Genomic DNA, 20,736 nt, shown 5'->3' with positions numbered 1-20,736 from the left:
AATGTGTTCAATGTCACAAGCTGGACACATGATACCTTCTTATAGCTCGACTTCTTGATATCAAGTTGCTTTCCACTTGGGCTGAAAAATACAAGGTGTTTTCAGCAATAATTTTTCTTTCCCCTTAAAACTTCTACAAAGGTGATTTATACATTACCAGCAAGAAAACATATGGTTGCGGAGAAATGTACTCGTCAGTAGGGGGAGCTCTGACTTCTTCACCTTGCTCTTTAAGGCATGAAGAAAGCACTGCAACAGCATGGCGTCCATTACCTCTGTGAAAACAAGGCATGACCTGTATTACATACTTTTCTCTGAGCATGCAAAAAAAAAAAAAAAGTATTCCACAGCTGAATTAACATAACAAAACCACATGTTCACAAAAAAAACCCAACAAAGTCATCGAGCCTGCCCTGCAACCATTTAGTAGTCATTACGTCAATCAGATTTAAATCGGGGATTAAAGTATTTGAGGTTTTGGCGAAGTATTATTAAAAGCAGATTCAGAACAACTTTGGTGGGAAGTAATTTAATGGTAAATCTATAACTTCATTTTTATTAATAACACTTCTGATCCTTGCACTTACCATCATCCTGTTACATCAAGGAAAATATGTGAGAGAATTTGATTACATCTATTCAAAAGTCACCTCAAGCCTCAAGGCGACTTTTGTTGTACATCTGGTACCTTGTGGTGTTTTCTGCTCATCCTGGGTCTCCTCCTCCTCCTCATTGTTCTTTTCGCCCTTCTCTTCATCCTGTTCAACTAAGCTCAGCTCCTCAAAACAAGACTGGGCTTGATCTGTGACCGTTTCCTCTGGACTGTGCTGCTCCTCCACACACTTATCAACTTCCTCCTCCTCTTTGTCACTGATTTTACATTCCTCACCGTTCTCCCCATGTGCTTCACTTTCTGCATCTGGTAAAGAAGGAGGACCTGACTTATCTCCAAAAGCCCTGAAAAGGATATGAAACTGGCATTAGAGCATTTTGACTTTTTGCCTCCACCAGCCAATCAACTTGCAGTTTAAACGAATGCTTGTTCAAACTCAAATCGGACAAACTCACCACAAACAAAATACAGTTCTTTTTACCTGCATCAGTACTTTTATTTTAAACAGTTCTAATGAGTAGCCACTTTACTGGATACAGTTATTCAGCTATTCAGTAACACAAAATGCCTTCTTTATTACAGAGGTCAGAGGAGAAAGGCCAGACTCCTTTGATGAAGAGAACACTTCAAATCAAATAATCACTTATAATGCAGAAGAGCATCTCTAAATGCACAACACGTCAAACCTTGAAGCAGATGTGCTACAGCAGCAGGAGACCACAAAAAGTGAGACTCATGTCAGCTAAGAACAGGAAACTGAATTCACATGGGCTCGCCCAGATTGGACGGAAAAGTGTCACCTGGTCTGGAGACTCTCCATTTCTGCTGCAACATTCAAATGTAAGGTCAGAGTTTGGCATAAACAACATGAAAGCATGGATAACTTTTGCCTTGGTTCAGGCTGCTGGTGATGGAAATGCCACAGCTTATCTGGCTATTGATGGTGACCATGCCTGCCTATTTATCACCACAGGGTATCCACCTTTTTACGTCTGCTGCCAGGAAAATAAATGTCAAAAAGCTCAAATCATCTCAAACTGTGCTCTTGAACAGTTTACTGTACTCAGTTGGCCTCCAGTCACCAGATCTCAATCCAATAAAGCACCTCTGGAATGTGCTGGAACAGTAGATTTGTATCATGGATGTGCTGCCAACAAATTAATATGGACCAAAATCTCTGAGGAATGTTTCCACAACCTGGTTGAGTCCTTGCTATAAAGAATTGAGGCAGTTCTGAAGGCAAAACAGGGGGTTCAAATCAGTACTAGCAAGGTGTACCTAATGAAGTGTCCCGTGAGTGCACTGTGTGTAATGAAGATTAAATTAAACTAATAGATGGGCACTAAATATAAGCATCACTAATGCAATATCTAATCAAATGTGAAATGTCATTATTTCAGAATGTCATTTTATTTGCGGGAATTTTTTCCCAATTTACCAAACTCTAATTTGTTGATGTTTGAGTCCAAATAAATATTCATGCCAAATCTGAAGTTCACCAAGCGTTCCTGATATAGTCACAGGAATGGGATGGACATGAGGTCAAAAGGACCTTTTATAGCCAAAATGTCATGAGTTCATTTCCGAAAAAGCCTTGATAAATTTCAAAGCCACTGCGTTTAGGAGAGTGGGACGGGCAGACATGATGTGCAAAAACATAATGTGCATCACTAACAAACAATGATCAAATGTTATCAGTTTCATCTTCACTGTTTTTGGAATATCCTCATAAGGAAAAGAAGACAGGTGGTCCTTGTTGTGTAAGTGCTTCATTTTTTTTTTCATCACTTTTTTTTTTTTCCATTTTTGCATCACTTTTTGCATCATCTGTCAAACCAATGGCAAATTTAGAATCACCAATAAACTAAATAACCAAGCTGTGAGCTGTGGGAAGTAGCCTACATGGGCAGAGGGAGAACATGCCTGGAGAAAGCCTGAGAAGCAGGTTTGAACCAACACCCAGCTGTCAGAGGTGCAAGCCAGGATACACCCAGCACAGGTCACCAATTTGGCCAACACTGAGAGACACGCAACTTCAAACATTCACTGCCCTAGTTATTGAGAAAAAACACACCAAAAATTCTCCACCTGCTAGAGTCTTCATGCTAAGCTAAGGAGCTGCCAACTGTAGCCTTCAATTTAATGGAGTGAAACGACACTAATCAATAATGCCACTAAACTTAAATTCAAAACAATTCAATGCTTTAAGGTGAAAGCGACTCACCAGAGATAATCCATGTACGTGTGAAGAATGCAGACTCCTCTTCCTTTCATACCCAAACAGTGCATCTGTTCAGTGGACACAGCAGCTGTCCCAACTGCAACAGGTGCTCTAGGAACAACCCGAAGGACACAGTCACACTTACATTTTTTAGGAAAGGTCTTCCAAAAGTGTTTAATATAACATACCTGTTGTTCACTAATGTAACAGCACAGCTGTCTCCCTGTTTCACATCTGGGAGACCACATGAAGGCACCACCACACCTGGGAGCATGAGATCTTTGGAAAAGCACAATATTCTCTCATAACTTTGCACAAAACATTTGCACACGATTCACTGATCCCCCACCTCAAAAAAAAAAGCATACCTGCCCCTCCAGTCAATTTCTGAAGAACAGGAGGCCATGTCTTGAAGGCTGGGAGGAGAGCGGGGTATCGCCAAAGAACATACACTAATAAATATGACAAAAAAAAAAAAAAAGTTACTTAAGAGCAGATCAGTCATCCCATTGTATCCCATATTAGTGCGTTCATTGCAGTTTAATTACCAGTAGGAAAAAGTTTTTTATCCACTTCAAAGAACACTGGATTTTTATGAAGAACATAAACTGTCACAGCATCTCCCTTGTGTGCATAACTCTTGAGAACATTTAGTTCCTCTTTATTGGGGACCAGTTCAGACAGTTCATCAGCAGACAGCAAAGGAAAGGCCGCGGATAAGTCAGCTTTGAGCTTTCTCCTAAAGGCAACAACACAGAAATAGATAAAATACACACGAACAGATGTTTTAAAAATATACCATTTCAATTTATCTGATAATATCTTAACAGATTACCCTGTTTATGCTTGGCTTAACTGCACCATGACCCACACTATTTTTATGCTCAACTCAAGGAAATTGATCCATTTATTTGTTAAAAGATTTTTTTTTTAGAATCCAAATTTATATTTTATTTATTTGTTTTTTTTTCAGCTATCAGCTATAATAGCTTGTCAAAACTATACTTTTCCTCTAAAACATTAGTTAGTGTGAATGCTTGAAAAGCATTCACAGTATTGTTGTTGTAATCTTTATTATTATATTTTATTATTATTATCTATTCCGTACGTTTTTTGAAAGCCTACTCCTTCAAAACCGTTCAACTTAGAAAAACCATTCAAACACCGTTAGATTCCTATTCTTTTGGACAACATTGCTTCTATTTTTTCTCATTTTTAACATTTATATTTTTAATTTTATTCAACTTTTTTCAACAAAAATTTATAATGTATTTCAATGGGGAGACCCTTCAAATTCTCATTCAACTTCCTCCTCTTTAAACTGTATCTACTTCCACATACATTGACATAGAGCCACCATTCAAACTTTAAAACGAAGACAAGACATTCAACTATTCAACTTGTATTTATCTTTTCAATATCTATTATACTTTTTCTTCAGTTCCAGTTTAAGTTTCATGATGTTTTTTCAGCCGTTTCAGAGTTTATAATGGGTGTGTATGGGACGGAATGTTGGGGCTAGAGTGAGACAGCTCAACTTCTAGAGTGAGAGGAGCAAAAAAATTAATCTTAAAATCTTTTTTAAAACTGCTGCTGTGTCCGCAGCGTTTGCTCTACAGGTATGATTTTACCCTCAAAATGTAGCCATCGCTGTCCTCTTTCATCCAATGTGTTTACTATTGTACTAGGTGTTATGGTTCTTTCATAAATGTCACCAATGCACAGCCTCCTCCCTCCAACTCTTCCATAGACTCTAATGTTAAAAGGGCTCAGAAGGTTCGTTTGAAAATCAGAACCGCATGGTGTCTTTCCACTGTCACCACGTCCATATAATAAACTCCACAGGCATGAAAACTGAGAATTCAGTAGACTAGAAGCTGCTGTCGCTCACGGTGAAAGAATTTCGTCAATACGACTTGTACTTTTCATATGGGAACGATTTGTTTGGGCCTGACTTTTCTGTTCATTTTAAGCAGCAAAAGTGAGGTGCATGTCTGTGTCGTGTGTATGGAGCCATTGGGTGCAGTCACTATAGCAACCAGGCTCACACCTGCCTGCTTAACGAGCTCTCTCTCTCTCTCTGCCAAGATTAAATCAAAAATGTGTGTTATATCTAAGCAGTTGTAGTAAGATTAACTTTTTCAATAGGTACAATAAGACAGGTTTGACAGGCTTTTGCCACAGATTAACAGTATGTCAGTAGTTAGTATAGGCTAACTGAATAGAGCCCTGAATTATTGCCCTGTTAAATTCAAGTTGATTGTGTATTGGTGGACTTGTCTTCTCCACACAGGTTTTTCAGATCTGGGCAGTTTGAGTCAGTTGATGACTTTAAAATAATCTTTTCTGACTGGATAATTAAAGCTCACAGCATCTACCTGTCTGTAGTGTATTTTCCCACATTTTAAATAATCTAATCTCATTTAATGTCTCTGTTTTTAGTCTGTATAGTTTATCTCCCCACAAATACGCTCAAAGTAGTCTTAAAATAAAATCCATAAAACAGTTCAAGATGATGACTTTTTATTTGCTCATTTAATGCCAGTTGCCCTCTTTCCTGAGTATAAGCGAATGAGTGACATAAAGAGAAAAAGTACCAATTTGTATGCTGGTAAGTCTTGTGTATTTTTTTCATATGCTCATTATTGATGTTCAAACTGATGCACAAATTTCCAAGCACCACCTGAACGCCTCATCGGTCTTTAACTAATCACTACACCAACGGTTGTCATTCCGCTTTGCTCTCTGCTGTGGTAAGTACAATACATTCAGTACAGCACTGTTTTAATTTTATGATGGTAAAAATACATGTTTGACATTTAAACTCACATATCAAGTCTTTTTAAAGTTCAACAGAGTTCAAAGAATAAAGAAAGCAAAAAAAGAATAACCTTTGCTACTATTTATATAGGTTTATGACTTTTGCTGTTAGCAGCAGTGCTAACGCTAGCTTCAATGCTAATGCTAGCTATAGTGCTAACATTAGCCTTAGCAGTTGTTAACTGACAAAAAGAATATTCTTGTGATATTCCTGTGATATTTATTGGCGGTCAGTGAGACAAAAGTAACAAATGAGATTTATTATTGCCATTGTGGCTCAGTTTTAACAGTAAGAGTACTTCATGACTTTTGCTGTTAGTAGCAGGAATGCTAACGCTAGCTTCAATGCTAACGCTAGCTTCAATGCTAATGCTAGCTATAGTGCTAACACTAGCCTTAGCAGTTGTTAACTGACAAAAAGAATATTCCTGTGATATTCCTGTGATATTTATTGGCGGTCAGTGAGACAAAAGTAACAAATGAGATTTATTATTGCCATTGTGCCTCAGTTTTAACAGTAAGAGTACTTCATGACTTTTGCTGTTAGTAGCAGGAATGCTAACGCTAGCTTCAATGCTAACGCTAGCTTCAATGCTAATGCTAGCTATAGTGCTAACACTAGCCTTAGCAGTTGTTAACTGACAAAAAGAATATTCCTGTGATATTCCTGTGATATTTATTGGCGGTCAGTGAGACAAAAGTAACAAATGAGATTTATTATTGCCATTGTGCCTCAGTTTTAACAGTAAGAGTACTTCATGACTTTTGCTGTTAGTAGCAGTGCTAATGCTAGCTTCGATGCTAATGCTAGCATCAATGCTAACGCTAGCTATAGTGCCAACACTAGCCTTAGCAGTTTTTAACTGACAAAAAGAATATTCCTGTGATATTCCTGTGATATTTATTGGCGGTCAGTGAGACAAAAGTAACAAATGAGCTTTATTATTGCCATTGTGCCTCAGTTTTAACAGTAAGAGTGCTAGTTCTACCAGCAGTGCTAACACTAACTGAAGTGCTAACGCTAGCAGGAATGCTAGCGTTAGCAGCGATGCTAAGGCTAGTAACAGTCTAACAGTAGCCTTATATAAGTACTTAAATAAATACTTCAGTTAATTAGTTTGAATTATAAAATGGCTGCTGTATCAGCTGGTGTGCTATATTACTCTATAATTACCCTGCTGACTATAAGTTCAGTGTATCATGTCGTGTGGGCTTTGTTTTTTTGTTAGTCTGATAACACTGTACAGACAACTAACATGTTATTTCTCGTCTTACACTTTCAGGAACTTGACTCACATCTGTGCTTTGCCTGGTAGGTGTGCACATACTGTTAGAGAAGTACACCAAAATAAAAAAAAAAGAGTCTGACTAATATAAGCTTTAAAGTGATGGGTTCAAACTTTGTGCTAGACCTTTTAAACACATTTTTATAATAAATACACATAAGTTCAGCTTAACAATTGGGCTAAAATATTTTTTTCGTACATTTTTGCACATTACATGTGATTAGTTAACAATTCACTCAATCATATTTGTATTTAAAAATATTATTGCTGAATTTAATTAAATATTTATTCTTTTAAAAAGTGCCCAATTATGCAACTTTTTGCACGTGGCAGCCGACGGCAGTATATTTATTTTGTCCTTTTTCAGTAGTCACAATTAGTTTATACAATTACCATGTGATATCATTTTAATAAAATTATTATTTTTTCTTGTTTTTTGTTCACAGTGTGCAGAAGAAGAACAAGGACCAGATCTCCAGTCTTCTCTCTCACATCCCAACCCCCCAACCCCTCTATCCTCTGTCCTGCTCCACCTGTTGTCTCTGCCTTCTTTCCATCTGTATTTCACTCTGTGGTTTGTGAGAAATTTTGCCAAACCAAGAATCTTATTGCGGTTTGATTTAAAGCCGTGTCTCTCCTGCTCTGTCTGTTCTCTCTGCTAAATTTTCTCTCTACCTGTTTTTCACTCTTTGGCTTGCTGCTGAAAAATGCACAAGCCAATAAAACAATAAAGAGTGCATATTTTGCCTCAACCTATGAACAAACTGAACAAACAAAGAAAACTCTGCGGTTTGATTTAAAGCCGTGTCTCTCCTGCTCTGTCTGTTCTCTCTTCTAAATTTTCTCTCTACCTGTTTTTCACTCTTGGCTTGCTGCTGAAAAACGCCAAGCCATTAAAGCAATAAAGAGTGCATATATTGCCTCTACCTGAGAACAAACTGAACAAACAAAGAAAACTCTAATTCACGGTTTGATTGTGATTTCCCAGCCGTGTCTCTCCTGCTCTGTCTGTTCTCTCTTCTAAAGTTTCTCTCTACCTGTTTTTCATTCTGGGCTTGCTGCTAAGTTGTGCCAAGCCAATAAAGAGAGTGCATATTATTCTCTCGACTGACGAACAAACTGTCAAACAAACAAAGACATCTGTTTCTGAGAAATAAAAACTGAAATATAAAGACAAAGAAAACATTGCTGTGTGCCACTCTTATTTTTCAAATACATTTTCTAAAGACTAACAGAAACACTTAAAGGTGTGTAAAAATGCCAAAAAAGCAGAAAAAGTCACAAGCTGCAAAACAACGCTGGAAGAAGTTCCATGAGTTTCAAAAAGTACCAACATGTGAACAAGCTGAGTGTGATTTTCCTCAGAGCTCTGCAGAAGACTTTGTGTCTGCAAAGACCAATGCTGATGGTGTCAAACAGGCAGGTCAACATGTTCCTGCACATGTACAACAGATATCCTATGCAGATGCTGTGAAGACTGGATTGCAGCATGAATTTAATGAACATCTGGTAAACCACAGAGACCAACATGAGGTTTCAAGTGCCCCACAGGTGGGTTATGCTGATATTGTGAAAAGAGGCCGTCACAGTGATGTGGCAGGACCATCTCATGCAGAAAGACTGAACCTTGAAAACCAGCCCTCTGTTATACATGTCTGTGCATCTCGCAGCCAGGCTCATCCTAAATATGGAGACTCCAGAAACAAGCAGTGCACATGTAACTCACTCACATTTCTTGCTTTCCTTCATGAGAATGAAAACATGACTACAGCTGACCTTAATCTGGTCTTGGATAAAGGTGATGTGATGTACAAAGAGGCCAAGAAAAGATTTCCTAAAAATATTCATTTGGCAACCGATGAGCTGCCAGACAAAGTTGATGCTCGCAGGTCTATGTATCATGTCAACATGACACAGCCTTCCCGGTATGGGACATTTGAAGAACCTCCAGAGGAGGCAGTAGATACCTTTCTGAGCTTAGAAGCAGGACTGAGCTGCCTGTTGTCAGATGTGCAGTATGCCTTACTGATTATGAGTGGATTGTGTATCGCAGTGTTCAGATCCACATCAGGCATATATGGTTTCTTTGACCCACACCCCAGAACACCCATTGGTCTTCCTCTACTACTACAGTCACGTAATCGTGGTACAGCTGTGATGCTGAAATTCACACTCCTCAGTGACATGATTAAGAGGCTCCAAGATTCTTATGAAATGATGGAGATATCACCCTCTTGTAACTATGAACTGAAGCCTGTGCAGTTCTACAGTATGAGCACAGTCAACCTGAGTGATACTATCACAGACACAGTCTGCAGACCAACAGCTGCCACTGCTGTGGCACCTACTCACTCTGATACAACTGTTGATGAAGCAAACCCCTCTACTCCAAGGAGAAACACAACCACTGATCCGACTGAAAATATCTTTTGTCAAATGTCCATTTGTACGCCACTGGTGAAACAAAAAGAAGTCCACATGACTCAGTTCACATCATATGAAGATCAGAATGAACCTCCTAATATACCAACTGAAGAACTATGCAGTGAATTAAGTTTCCTTCCATCAAGTGATGCTTTTTCATGTCAATCAAATGCTGCCATAACAAATGTTGCTGCCTGTGACCTTTCTGATATAGTTTTACAAAAAGTGAAAAAAGTTAATAAACAACAAAGGCAAAAAAGGAAAAGAAGATTAATGGCATCAGAGAAACCCAGAAATCAGAGAAAAGAAAACCAAAAAAGGAAAGAACGACAAAAGTATGCTTCAAATAAAGATTACAAAGAAAAGAAAAAATCTTGCACAAGCGAGACATATAAAAACAATCCTGAAGTTAGACAAAAACAACAACAGTATATGAAAAGACGTTACTGTGAAAATGATGAATTCAGACAGAAACAACAGCAATATATTAGAAGACGTTACTGTGAAAATGATGAATTCAGACAGAAACAACAGCAATATATTAGAAGACGTTACTGTGAAAATGATGAATTCAGACAGAAACAACAGCAATATATTAGAAGACGTTACTGTGAAAATGATGAATTCAGAAAGAAACAAAAACAATATGTTAAAAAACGTTTTTCTGAGAATGCTACAGTTAGAAAGAAACAACAACAATATATTAAAAGACGCTACTGTGACAATGCTGAATTTAGACAAAAACAAAAAAACTATATAACTAAAAGGTATCAAGAAAACCCTGAATTCAGAGAGAGACAGAGATCTCGAGTGACTCAGCGTTATGCACGTGATAACGCATTCAGAGTAAGACACAGACAACTAATGAAACAACTAATGCGAGACAGGTATCAAAGTAATCTTGCATTCAGGATTATGCACAACATGAGATGTGCAATGAAAATAAAAAGGAAATACAGATGGGTGAACAGACAAACCCAAGAGAGTGACAACAGTGTGATCAACGAGGCCATATCTGTGTTCAAATCACAAATCAAAGCTGGACCATCATACCCATGTACTGTATGCTTCAAGGCTTCATTTCCAAACCAAGTGCGACCCTGCACAAGGTCAAAGTATGTCAAAAACCCACATGTAGTTGCAACATGTTTGACTGGAAGATTTGTTCATGTTTGTGATGAAAACTGCAGAAATGAGCAGTGCAATGTTCCCGATGAGAGAAAGAGAGAGTGGATTTGTCACACCTGCCACAATCATCTTAAAAATGGATCCATGCCAGCGCTTGCTGTTGCCAATAAACTGGATCTTGCTGATACTCCACCTGAACTGTCTGATCTCAACATACTGGAGAGACATCTCATAGCCAAGTGCATACCATTTGCCAAGATCATTCCTCTTCCCAAAGGCAGACAAAGAGCAATTAGAGGAAATGTGGTCTGTGTCCCATCAGAGGTACAGGAAACTGTTGAAGCGTTGCCTCGATTAAGAATTAATTCTCAGATCATGAGAGTAAAACTGAAGAGACGCTTGTCTTACAAAGGTCATCAGCTGTTTCAGACTGTAAGCTGGTCTAAACTTGTGCAAGCACTGCATAAACTCAAGCAGATTCATCCACAGTATAAGGATGTGAGCATCAGAGATGATCCTGAGCTGTGTGACCCAACACTTCCTGATGAAGATGATGATGATGATGAAAACATGAATGAGGACGATTATGATGAGGCTGATTTAATGGAAATTGACAGCTGTGAGAAAAATGCACTGAGTGAAGCACAAAATAAAAATGAACAGGATATTGACATGTTACCCTGTGATGGTGAACAATCACATGAACAGATGAGAGATGATTCAGAGCAAGAAGATGGACTGACTAATGGTGGTTTTGCACTCGAGTCCTGTTTGCAGCCCCCTGATGTGGCTGAGGAGATATTATGTTTCAGTGAAGGAATCTACTCTGTTGCTCCTGCAGAGAGAAACAATCCAATAAGTTTTTTCAAAACACCTAAACTGGAGGCCATGGCCTTCCCTGTGCAGTTTCCTACAGGCCAAAACACACTTGATGAAAGAAGGCTGATCAAAGTATCCCCCAGTGGGTATTTCAAATCAAGACTTTTCTGCATTGATGATCGTTTTGCCAAAGACACAAACTATTTATTCTTTGCACAGTTTGTGACTGAAATACACTTGGCTACATCCAGCATGACAGTACAGTTAAGGAAGGCAAAGCCTCTGACCAGAGATGGTAGAAAAATAACCTCAGGCATGTTACAAGATAAACATGAGGTGGAGAAACTGGTGCGAAATAAAGATGCAGTGAGATTCATGCAGCCTCTGAGAGGAACCCCAGCCTATTGGGAGAAAACAACAAGAGATCTTTTTGCCATGATCAGACAGTTGGGAACTCCCACGTTCTTTTGCACATTTTCAGCTGCTGAAATGCGCTGGCCTGAAGTGATCGAGGCAATAACAAGGCAGCAAGGTGAACAAGTGAATTTTGAAGGACTCGACTGGTCAGCAAAGTGTGACATCCTGAGAAGCAATCCTGTCACAACAATGCGCATGTTTGACAAGAGAGTTGAAGCATTATTCAGAGATTTACTCTTATCTCCCGCAGAGCCACTTGGCAAAGTCATTGACTACTTTTACAGAGTTGAGTTTCAGCACAGAGGAAGCCCACACATACACTGCCTCCTGTGGGTAGAAGGTGCTCCTGTGTTTGAGGAGGATGATGAGCAAACTGTTCTTGATTTTATAAACAAATACATCACAGCTCAGCTGCCTGATCCACATAAACAACCTGAACTGTACAAAAAAGTAACAGAAGTGCAAAAACACAGTAAGAACCACACAAAGACGTGCTTTAGGAGTTTAAGCTCCGGGTGCCGTTTTGGTTTTCCCAAACCACCCTGCAATGAGACAATGATCACAAGACCCAGTGAGGATGATGCACTGGAAGTAGAAACGGCAAAGAACAAGCTCAGACCACTGAACCAGCTGCTGAATGAACCTGAAACTGCTTCCATGAGTTTAGAGCAGCTCTTGGAAAGATGCAAGTTGACACATGCAGAATATGAGAGATACCTGAATAAAATGAACATGAGGAGTACGATCATACTAAAGCGTGATCCAAAAGACTCTTGGATAAACGGCTATAATCCACATCTGCTTGAAGCCTGGAACAGTAATATCGACATAAGCTTTGTTTTAGATGCTTTTGGTGCTGCAAATTATTTAATGAAATATATATCAAAAAAAGAGGGCGGGCTATCTGAGTACCTGAAAACTGTCATTGAGAACTCCCATAAGGACAGTGTAAATGAGTGCGATGAAATGAGAGCCGTCATGCAGGCATATTCAAAGAAGCGAGAGATCAGTGCACAGGAGTGTGTTGCTCGTGCATGTGGTCTTCACATGAAGCAATGCTCACGTGCTGTAATATTCATTCCAACTGATGATAATCCTGTGAAAATGAGTCGTCCCCTGTCAGTTCTGGACAACACAACACCTGAGTCTTCCAATGTTTGGATGACATCTTTGAATGACAAATACAAAGCCAGACCTGAAACACCAGAGTATGAGGAGATGTGCATGGCAGACTTTGCTGCTACTTGCAGGATTGTCTATGGCCAACAGAAAAAAGGTAAAGATGTTTTGCCCCTTCTCAATGAGATGGGGTTTGTGCAAAGGCGCAAAAACAATAAGCCTGCTATCATCAGATTTCACCGCTGCTCACAAGAAAAACATCCAGAGCAATATTACGGAAGACTGCTTAAACTGTACCTTCCTCATCGTTCAGACCACGAACTGAAAACACCATCGTTGCCAACCTATCAGGCTTTCTATGGTGCTGGCTGTGTACAGCTACCAGGTACTGACCATCTTGAGTACGTGCAACACATTGTCAAAAGAAACAGAGAAAAATATGAGAAAAACAGTGAGGAGATCGAGAGCGCTGTTGAGGAATATGAGCAGAACAGAGGTGTGACTGACGAATGGTGTAATCTGGCACCTGAATCAGATCTCGTAAGGTTGCCACTTGTCGAACAAGAAAGAGAGCGAGACAATGAAAATGAACAGGAAGATGTGCCCGACTACAGCCGTCAGGCTGATGCTTCAACAGAAGTCAGAGCCATCAGGGAACCCCCTGCTATTGATCCCACATTGTTACGTCAGATGTTTCAGAATCTGAACAAGAAGCAAGCCTGCATATTTTATGCAGTTAGAGACTGGTGCATTAAAAGAGTCTGTGCTCTAAATCCAGAGCAGTTTTTCTTTTATATTAATGGTGGTGCTGGAACAGGAAAATCACATCTTATCAAATGCATCTACTCAGAAGCATCTAAGATACTGAGCAAAGTGCCCAGATATGCAGACGACGTTGACATATCAAAACCCACTGTCCTGTTAACTGCTTTCACTGGGACTGCAGCTTTTAACATTTCTGGAACAACACTGCATTCTCTTCTCAAGCTGCCTAGAAGCTTAAAACCTCCCATTCAGGGACTTGGCAATCAGCTGGATGAAGTCAGATCAGAACTTTTGAATGCTGAAATAATCGTCATTGACGAAGTGTCTATGGTGTCAAGACATCTCTTTGCATATGTAGATGCAAGACTCAAACAGATCAAAGGGACTCGGAGACCCTTTGGAGGCATGTCAGTCATTGCTGTCGGAGACTTCTATCAGCTACCCCCAGTGCGACAGTCTAAACCTCTCTGTGTGCACGACCCGTCTGAGATCGACCTGTGGCGGGAGCATTTTCAGATGATCACTCTGACTGAGATTATGCGTCAGAAAGATGATGTTGTCTTTGCAGAGATGCTGAACAGAATTCGTGTGAAAGGAAAGTTGGATGAGCTTTGCGAAGCAGATAGAAATTTGTTGTCACAGGCCATAACTGAACCAGCCCTTTGTCCAACTGATGCGTTGCACATTTTTGCAACTAATAAAGAAGTGGATGCACACAACTCTGCAACACTGGCTCTGCTCCACACTCATATCATTGACATCCATGCAGATGATTATAGAAAAGATCCTAGAACTGGCAGAATGGCACTTCAAGACAGACCATTGAAAGGAGGTAAAAACGAGTTACCAGACACACTGAAAGTTGCAGAAGGAGCTCGTGTCATGCTCACCAGAAACATTGACATACAAAATGGTTTGGTTAATGGAGCTTTTGGAATACTACTTAGAGTAGTTCACTCTGAAAACGACCAACACATCATCAAGCTTGGACTTAAAATGGATAATGAGACATCTGGAAAGAATAACCGCACACCAGCAGACGACATGGTGTACATTGAGAGAGCAGAGGAGAATCTGAAGCAGAAAGGAGTGGTACGAAGACAGTTCCCAGTGAAGCTGGCCTTTGCATGTACAATACATAAGGTACAGGGTATGACAACTACATCAGCTGTTGTCTCTCTTAAGAGCATTTTTGAGCCCGGCATGGCCTACGTAGCTGTCAGTAGAGTGACGTCTCTCAGTGGACTGTATCTTCTTGATATGGAGGAGAAAAAAATATTCACCAACCCAGAAATCACTGCAGCGCTTGAGAACATGAGACAAGCCAACCTTGATGACATGATGCCTCTTCTACACGTGAGGCAAACACTGAGCAGGTCAGAGGTTTTCACCATTGTTCATCATAATACAGAGGGACTGCCAGCTCACATTAATGACATCAAAAGTCACCATGAATTGTGTCTAGCAGATGTTTTGTGCCTAACAGAAACACACCTGCGGGGCTCTTTTGTCGCAGAGAGTCTCCACTTGGAAAATTACAATTTGTTCAAACGCAACAGACACCTGTCCTACACAAACTTTCCCCAGATGGCAAACAGAAGTGGTGGTGGAGTTGCTGTTTATGTGAAAAGTGACATTCAAGTGCATGAAAAACAGTACATCCATAATGTAACTGACCTTGAATTTCTGGCTTTAAAGGTTGAAGCACCAGTCAGTGCTCTGATTGCAGTTGTATACAGACCTCCAGACTACACTCTGAGGCCATTCCTGAAAAACCTGGTAAGCCTATTAGACTCATTGGAGATCATGGACTGTCATCCCATCATAGTTTGTGGTGATTTTAATGAGAATGTTTTATCCAGTGCAAACAAACCAATCCTGGAGCTGTTTGAGTCTAGGGGATACGCACAGGTAATCACTGCCCCTACCACAGAGAAGAACACACTGCTTGACCTAATTTTCATTTCTCAGTCAGATCGATGTCTCCATTCTGGAGTCATGAAGACCTACCATAGTTACCATGACCCAGTATACTGTGTATTGTCCTGTGATGATTCATGATCTAGATCTTTGAATACAGTAAGTAATATCTATATTTTTGAATGACTTAAGAAAGTAGAGCGATATTTAAAAGTTGACGCTCTGCATTGCAGTATAATGGTTGAATTGTTTACATAAAATACAATTACATGAATTAAGTAATGATATCAGTAAAAGATGACAATTTTATTTATCACAGAAAATCTAAAATTCACTAACAGTAACCTATAAATGTCAGAAAAATCAAATATAGCAGTTTAAAATGAATAGTGTAGGCATATCCTCTCTGCAGCCAGGCTTCAACATCCTGCCAGGCTGCCCCAGTCTCACTGTGGCTGGGAGGGAGGGAGGGTGGACCAGAGGATTGCCTACACAACACATAAATGTTCAACAGCTTCTTCATTGTTTCTGAGAGAACAACAATGACTAAAGGTTGCTTTTTAAACAAACAAAAAAACAAACAAACAAACAAACAAACAAACAAACAAACAAACAAACCTAATTACAGCAATAATGACAGTTAAGCCACTTTATGTGTGCCTCTATTTTGAAATACTATTTACAAAAATGTTATTATTTTGGTTTGTTATAAACTTTAAACTTTTTCAAAAGTATACGATTATATTTTTGGACAAATCTTTCGATGAAACATACATTTTTATGAGCTTTTATCATGTTTCGGCCAGTGCAATCATCAGGGTGGGTCTGGGTTGATAACTGCACATTTCTGGCCAGAAATGTTTCAGCAGTGTTACATAAGTAGTACATATGTAACACTTGCTTTCTGTTACCAGCTGATACCCTACATTTGTATAGACATTGGATAGTGTGAGGTTGGGGAGTTGAGTGGGGGGGGGGGGGGGGGGGGGGGGGGGGTTTACGGTGGGAGCTGAGGGGGGGGGGGGTGTTAGGTTTCCTTTTTTCTTTTTCTTTTTTAAGAGAGACACAGTCCTCCTGTGTCTTCTCCAAGCTTCACATGTAAGATCCAACAGTGTGAAGCACATAGCAGCTAGAAACTGTAATGCCACAGATCAGAGAGGCTTCATCATCACCATCTTCATCGCCGTACGATCAGAGCGTGAGACTTCACATCTGGAGCACAGGAGACATTCTGTGATAAGTCCTCCTTCTAGCTTGTCCCACAAGCAGTCGGTGAGATTTACTCACAACAAAAAGGGTTAATGACATTATTTCCATGAAAACATGTATTCATTCTTTGTGAAGTGTTTAAATTGTGTTTTCACTTGACCTTAGGAGTGTTAGAGTGTATTGTAATGTCTGTACTCAGGTGTTTCCCTCTGTGATCCATCCCCATCAGAGCTGAGACACTCAGGACTGAACAGACTGCACAGTTTCTGTGACCGAGCCTCCAAAACACCTTCTTTGAAACCACTCATGATAGAAGGGCTTCATATTTGCAGCAGCACTACTACAGGTATTCAGTTTATTACAGGATGTGTTTGTTTCTTAGGACCAGCTCTGAGTGCACACTACCTAACATATACACCTTTCTGTTCATTACAAACCAACTACTCTGGATCATATGGCCAGTTGGCAGGAATGTTGCTGCAGGAAAACATCCCTGGAGATCACCATCATTGTCAGACTGACTGTGCCTCCTCTGTGCAGTGTCAAGATCCTCTCTAAATGAGTGTGTAAGTTAACATTTTCATTATTTTATTCCCTTTGACAAGACAAGTATCACTGATATTTACATTTACAACTACATATGTTCCCGTTTTCTGCTCTTCTTTTAAAGTCCTCAGCTATCCTGCTTCTGTGCTGCTTGCCACACATCAAACACTGGCCGGATGACAGGGAGGATCCACTCTGAAGTCACTGGACGTGATGAGGATCATATGGGACTTCATAGTTTCACAGAAACATTGTGCTCTGTGATTACAGGTTTTAAATGGACATAATGACTGCCTCTCTCTGATCAACAGGCTAAAGGATTGTTTTCATTGTTAGTGCTCTGTACAATGTATGCTTATTTAATATTTCATCACAGAGCAAACCTTTATTTATTTAACATTTTTTTTATTTTGTTTTAATGTTGAATTAACTGTGGGGATTTTTTTAAGTGGGCACTTGGGATGTCATATGACCAGAAATGTGGTAACTGGAATTCAACAGTATGGAAGAAAAAATCTGCTGAGAACGAAACACATACAAAACCCCCCCAAGAAAATTCAAATTCATTCCATGTAATCCAATCTAAAACATTTTAAACTGCTGAACAGCAACACAAACAGTGTTAAAAAACAGTGTTAACAGAATGATTATGATGATTTTGTACCAAAGTTTCAGGTCACATGGCACACCTAGTGTGTAGTGTGGGGTATCAGCTGGTAAGTATAGGTTTTTTCATATTTGTGTCCTTAGAGTTTAGATAGATAAAGCCTTGTGTATAATAATTAGTCATAACCACAACTCAAAGTCAGGGACTAACTAAATTTGGGACTTTGTGTCTGAGCCCAGGTTAAAACAATGTGTAAAAAAGCATTTAGTGGCATGGCTGAACAATGCTGTATTGATACTTATTTATCCATGTTCACAAAAAGGACTAATGTGTTTATTTGATTATTTGCATGTGTTAAACTGTGTCACCACCTTAGGCTTTCATTTGAGTTTACTCACAAATCTCTATACAGTTCTCTTTTACCACTGTGTGGACTCTGTTTACATTAAAACATAAAAAAGAATGAGTAATAAAAAGATGTGTAGACAGATCAGAAGATTAAGTAGACCGATAGAAAAAGCTGTTCAGCCATGTTCTAAGAAACCAACACAATTTAAAGGTTCAGGATTGTGGTTTTAAAAGTTGAATTTTCATGTATTTCATATGTTGCTCATTATTTTTTATTTAGTTATTTAATTTAGTTATTTTTCTTTATTCTACCAGTCCTTTTCAGAAAGAAGCTGTAAAATATGACTTAAGATTTTTATGTTATTTTCTATGACATACAAAACAAATTGATGTTTGTAATACTATTAAACATGATATACACATGTGTATATGTCTGAAAAACATCATGCTGTATATTAAAGTTTGTATTTTCTGCAGAATGTTTGTTCATCTTTTAAGTTCATTTCAATTAGAAGAATATGAACTTTTAATATTCATTCAGAGGTTTTCTGACTCTAAATTTTCTTTTGTCATTACTCATCTTTTTATTATTTACATTTTAAACATGCTTAGCTTTTTCCAACTTCTTCTGTGTGAACATCAGCTTTCAAAAGTTCTGCACTTTTATTTTCAGGTTAAAAATTCTGTATTTTCCAGCTCATTCAGATTTTTAACTTAACATTCAGCAATTAATTCATTTCAGTGCATACATTCAGATTCAAGCATTCACACTGCAGTTTCTTCAGAAAATGCACTTTCTAGTTTCATTTGTCACCTTGCCAAAAAATAGTCATCTGCTCCTTTCAGCGGGTTATTATTTACCGCCACTTAGGAGCCAAGTTCAATAAACTCTGAGTGGATTAAGGTCCTCTTCGCTTGGCTCATAAATGGAAATAAATGTTATCTCAGATACATGTTCTCTCTGAGATAATCATGTGTGATTAGTAAATGAAAGTCATCATCAGGAGAGGATGAGTGTCAGTGCGCACCATGATGATAGAGAAAAGGGGATGGGGGAGTTATTTTAACCAGCTTGGTCTAATTGGCCATCAAATGCATGCATAAAATATATAAATCTTTTATACTGGCTATGGTTACGATGTGTCTGATGAAGTTAATTCAATAAGGATGGGATGCATGCGACTGCGACATCTACATTTGATATCTTCCCTAATTTCCTTCGGGATTAATAAAGTATTCTGATTAAAGTGACACTGAGAAAACGCAGGGAACAGAAACTGAATACAAAAGGTAGGTAACTGCTTTAGCCTAAATTCTCTAGAAAATGTGTCATGGTGCAGAATTTGAACTTTATTTATTTTTTTACCTGTCCCGTCATCAGAAGTGTTGTCTGAGAGCCCAACAGATTCAGAATGTGAACTTTCAAACATTATACTTTTTAAAATATTGCTCAACATAATTTAATGGCTATATTTCAACATATGGATTTATTTCAACATGAAATTCAGTCAGACTGTCTGCAGCCTGCTTTTAAAAGCCCACTTTAAACTACATTTGGCTCTGTTTTATCATCTCAAAGTTATCTCTGTCTCATCTTTATTCAAATATTCACATAAAGTTCAAGATCTTAACAGTGTCAGACATTTTTTCCAACTACAACCTCATAAATGATTGTGTGTTTACGTGTGCAAAGCTTTATTTAAACAGTTATTGTTGGCTGATGGTGTGACAGCTGCATTACCCTCCACAGAGTCATTGTGAAAGATGTAGTGTACAGTTTTTATTCTGAGCTGGAAATAAATCGGCAGTGTAATCGCTGCGTCTGTCCTCACATTGATGACTGAGGACTCCGCTAAGTACAAAAAATAAAGACTGACCTTGAATTCTGGTGTTTGGAAAAACATAAACATCATATTAAATCACTCCACTGCATGATTTGATAGGGACCTCATGAGGGAGGAAATTAATCTAAATGCTTGTCAGTTGATTCAGGAGCAGCAGAAGGAGTCCGAGAGAAACTAGGAGTTCATTGAAGAAGAAAACCAGACAGCAAGCATGATAGGTACACAGATTCAGAGTTTATGTTAGCATTCTTTCTGTAACAGAAACCTCAGAGTACCCTCAACTCAGGATTAAGAAACTCGGTTTTTCCTAGGGCCCAAGTTACAACCTGCATGCAGGAGGGAAATATGATTCAAGAGCTCCAAACTCCAAAATGTCCCAAAGGTACTATTCATCTCATAACAGCAATCTTATAAAAGAGATGACATACAGCTCTGGGTCAGAGAAAAATCCACGTTTTAGCCAACCTCTTCAACTGTCTAATAGGGCTGGGCCATATTATACCGTTCACGGTAATACCGGTATAATGTTAGGCAACGATAGGAAAATGAAATATCGCGATAGAATATGAGTAAAACGCGCATGCGCAGTGCCTTTGTTTTCATACGCACATGGCCGATTGTTGAGTGAAACAGATGAACCAGAATTGGTT

General features: G+C 39.0%; 2 protein-coding genes across 9 annotated transcripts in view; one reads left to right on the top strand and one right to left on the bottom strand.

Annotated features, from left to right (window-relative positions):
• Nucleotides 1-20,736, bottom strand: part of eif2d (eukaryotic translation initiation factor 2D) — a 47,426-nt gene that overhangs the window by 22,240 nt on the left and 4,450 nt on the right. For all 3 annotated transcript variants that reach the window (XR_014890109.1, XM_085258659.1, XM_085258661.1), the window contains exons 2-8: nt 3,383-3,573; nt 3,203-3,286; nt 3,023-3,113; nt 2,838-2,945; nt 689-957; nt 158-275; nt 36-81 (exon numbers count right to left, since the gene is read on the bottom strand). Coding sequence is in view for 2 of the 3 variants with exons in the window: in XM_085258659.1 (XP_085114785.1) it covers nt 36-81; nt 158-275; nt 689-957; nt 2,838-2,945; nt 3,023-3,113; nt 3,203-3,286; nt 3,383-3,573 (907 nt within the window). In the remaining variant the exon portion in view is untranslated. The remainder of the gene's footprint in view (nt 1-35; nt 82-157; nt 276-688; nt 958-2,837; nt 2,946-3,022; nt 3,114-3,202; nt 3,287-3,382; nt 3,574-20,736) is intronic.
• LOC146550892 (uncharacterized) lies at nt 5,476-18,978 on the top strand. 6 transcript variants are annotated; one of them, XM_085259119.1, is made up of 5 exons: nt 5,602-6,966; nt 7,387-15,391; nt 16,973-17,087; nt 17,204-17,307; nt 17,412-18,978. In XM_085259119.1, the coding sequence occupies exons 2-4, from the start codon at nt 8,198-8,200 to the stop codon at nt 17,260-17,262; spliced, it is 7,368 nt and encodes a 2,455-aa protein (XP_085115245.1). In that variant the 5' UTR covers nt 5,602-6,966; nt 7,387-8,197; the 3' UTR covers nt 17,263-17,307; nt 17,412-18,978. The 6 variants fall into 6 exon arrangements, with proteins under 6 accessions (XP_085115244.1, XP_085115245.1, XP_085115248.1 ...); XM_085259122.1 differs by lacking the exons at nt 17,204-17,307; nt 17,412-18,978 and adding an exon at nt 15,475-15,523 and having other exon boundaries at nt 16,971-17,077; XM_085259118.1 differs by lacking the exons at nt 16,973-17,087; nt 17,204-17,307; nt 17,412-18,978 and adding an exon at nt 5,476-5,587 and having other exon boundaries at nt 6,938-6,966; nt 7,387-15,982.

Source organism: Mchenga conophoros, linkage group LG20 (assembly GCF_057382185.1).
Source record: "Mchenga conophoros isolate Kocher_MC1m ecotype Shallow Benthic linkage group LG20, M_conophoros_male_GT1.1, whole genome shotgun sequence".
In the NCBI taxonomy this organism is placed as follows: Eukaryota; Metazoa; Chordata; class Actinopteri; order Cichliformes; family Cichlidae; genus Mchenga; species Mchenga conophoros.
The sequence above is the reverse complement of the archived record's forward strand: the minus strand, read 5'-3'. Positions and strand labels throughout refer to the sequence as shown.

What these genes read in the sequence shown, in the direction of transcription:
- LOC146550892 (XM_085259118.1), top strand. Translation starts at nt 8,198, where the DNA reads ATGCCAAAAAAGCAGAAAAAGTCACAAGCTGCAAAACAACGCTGGAAG.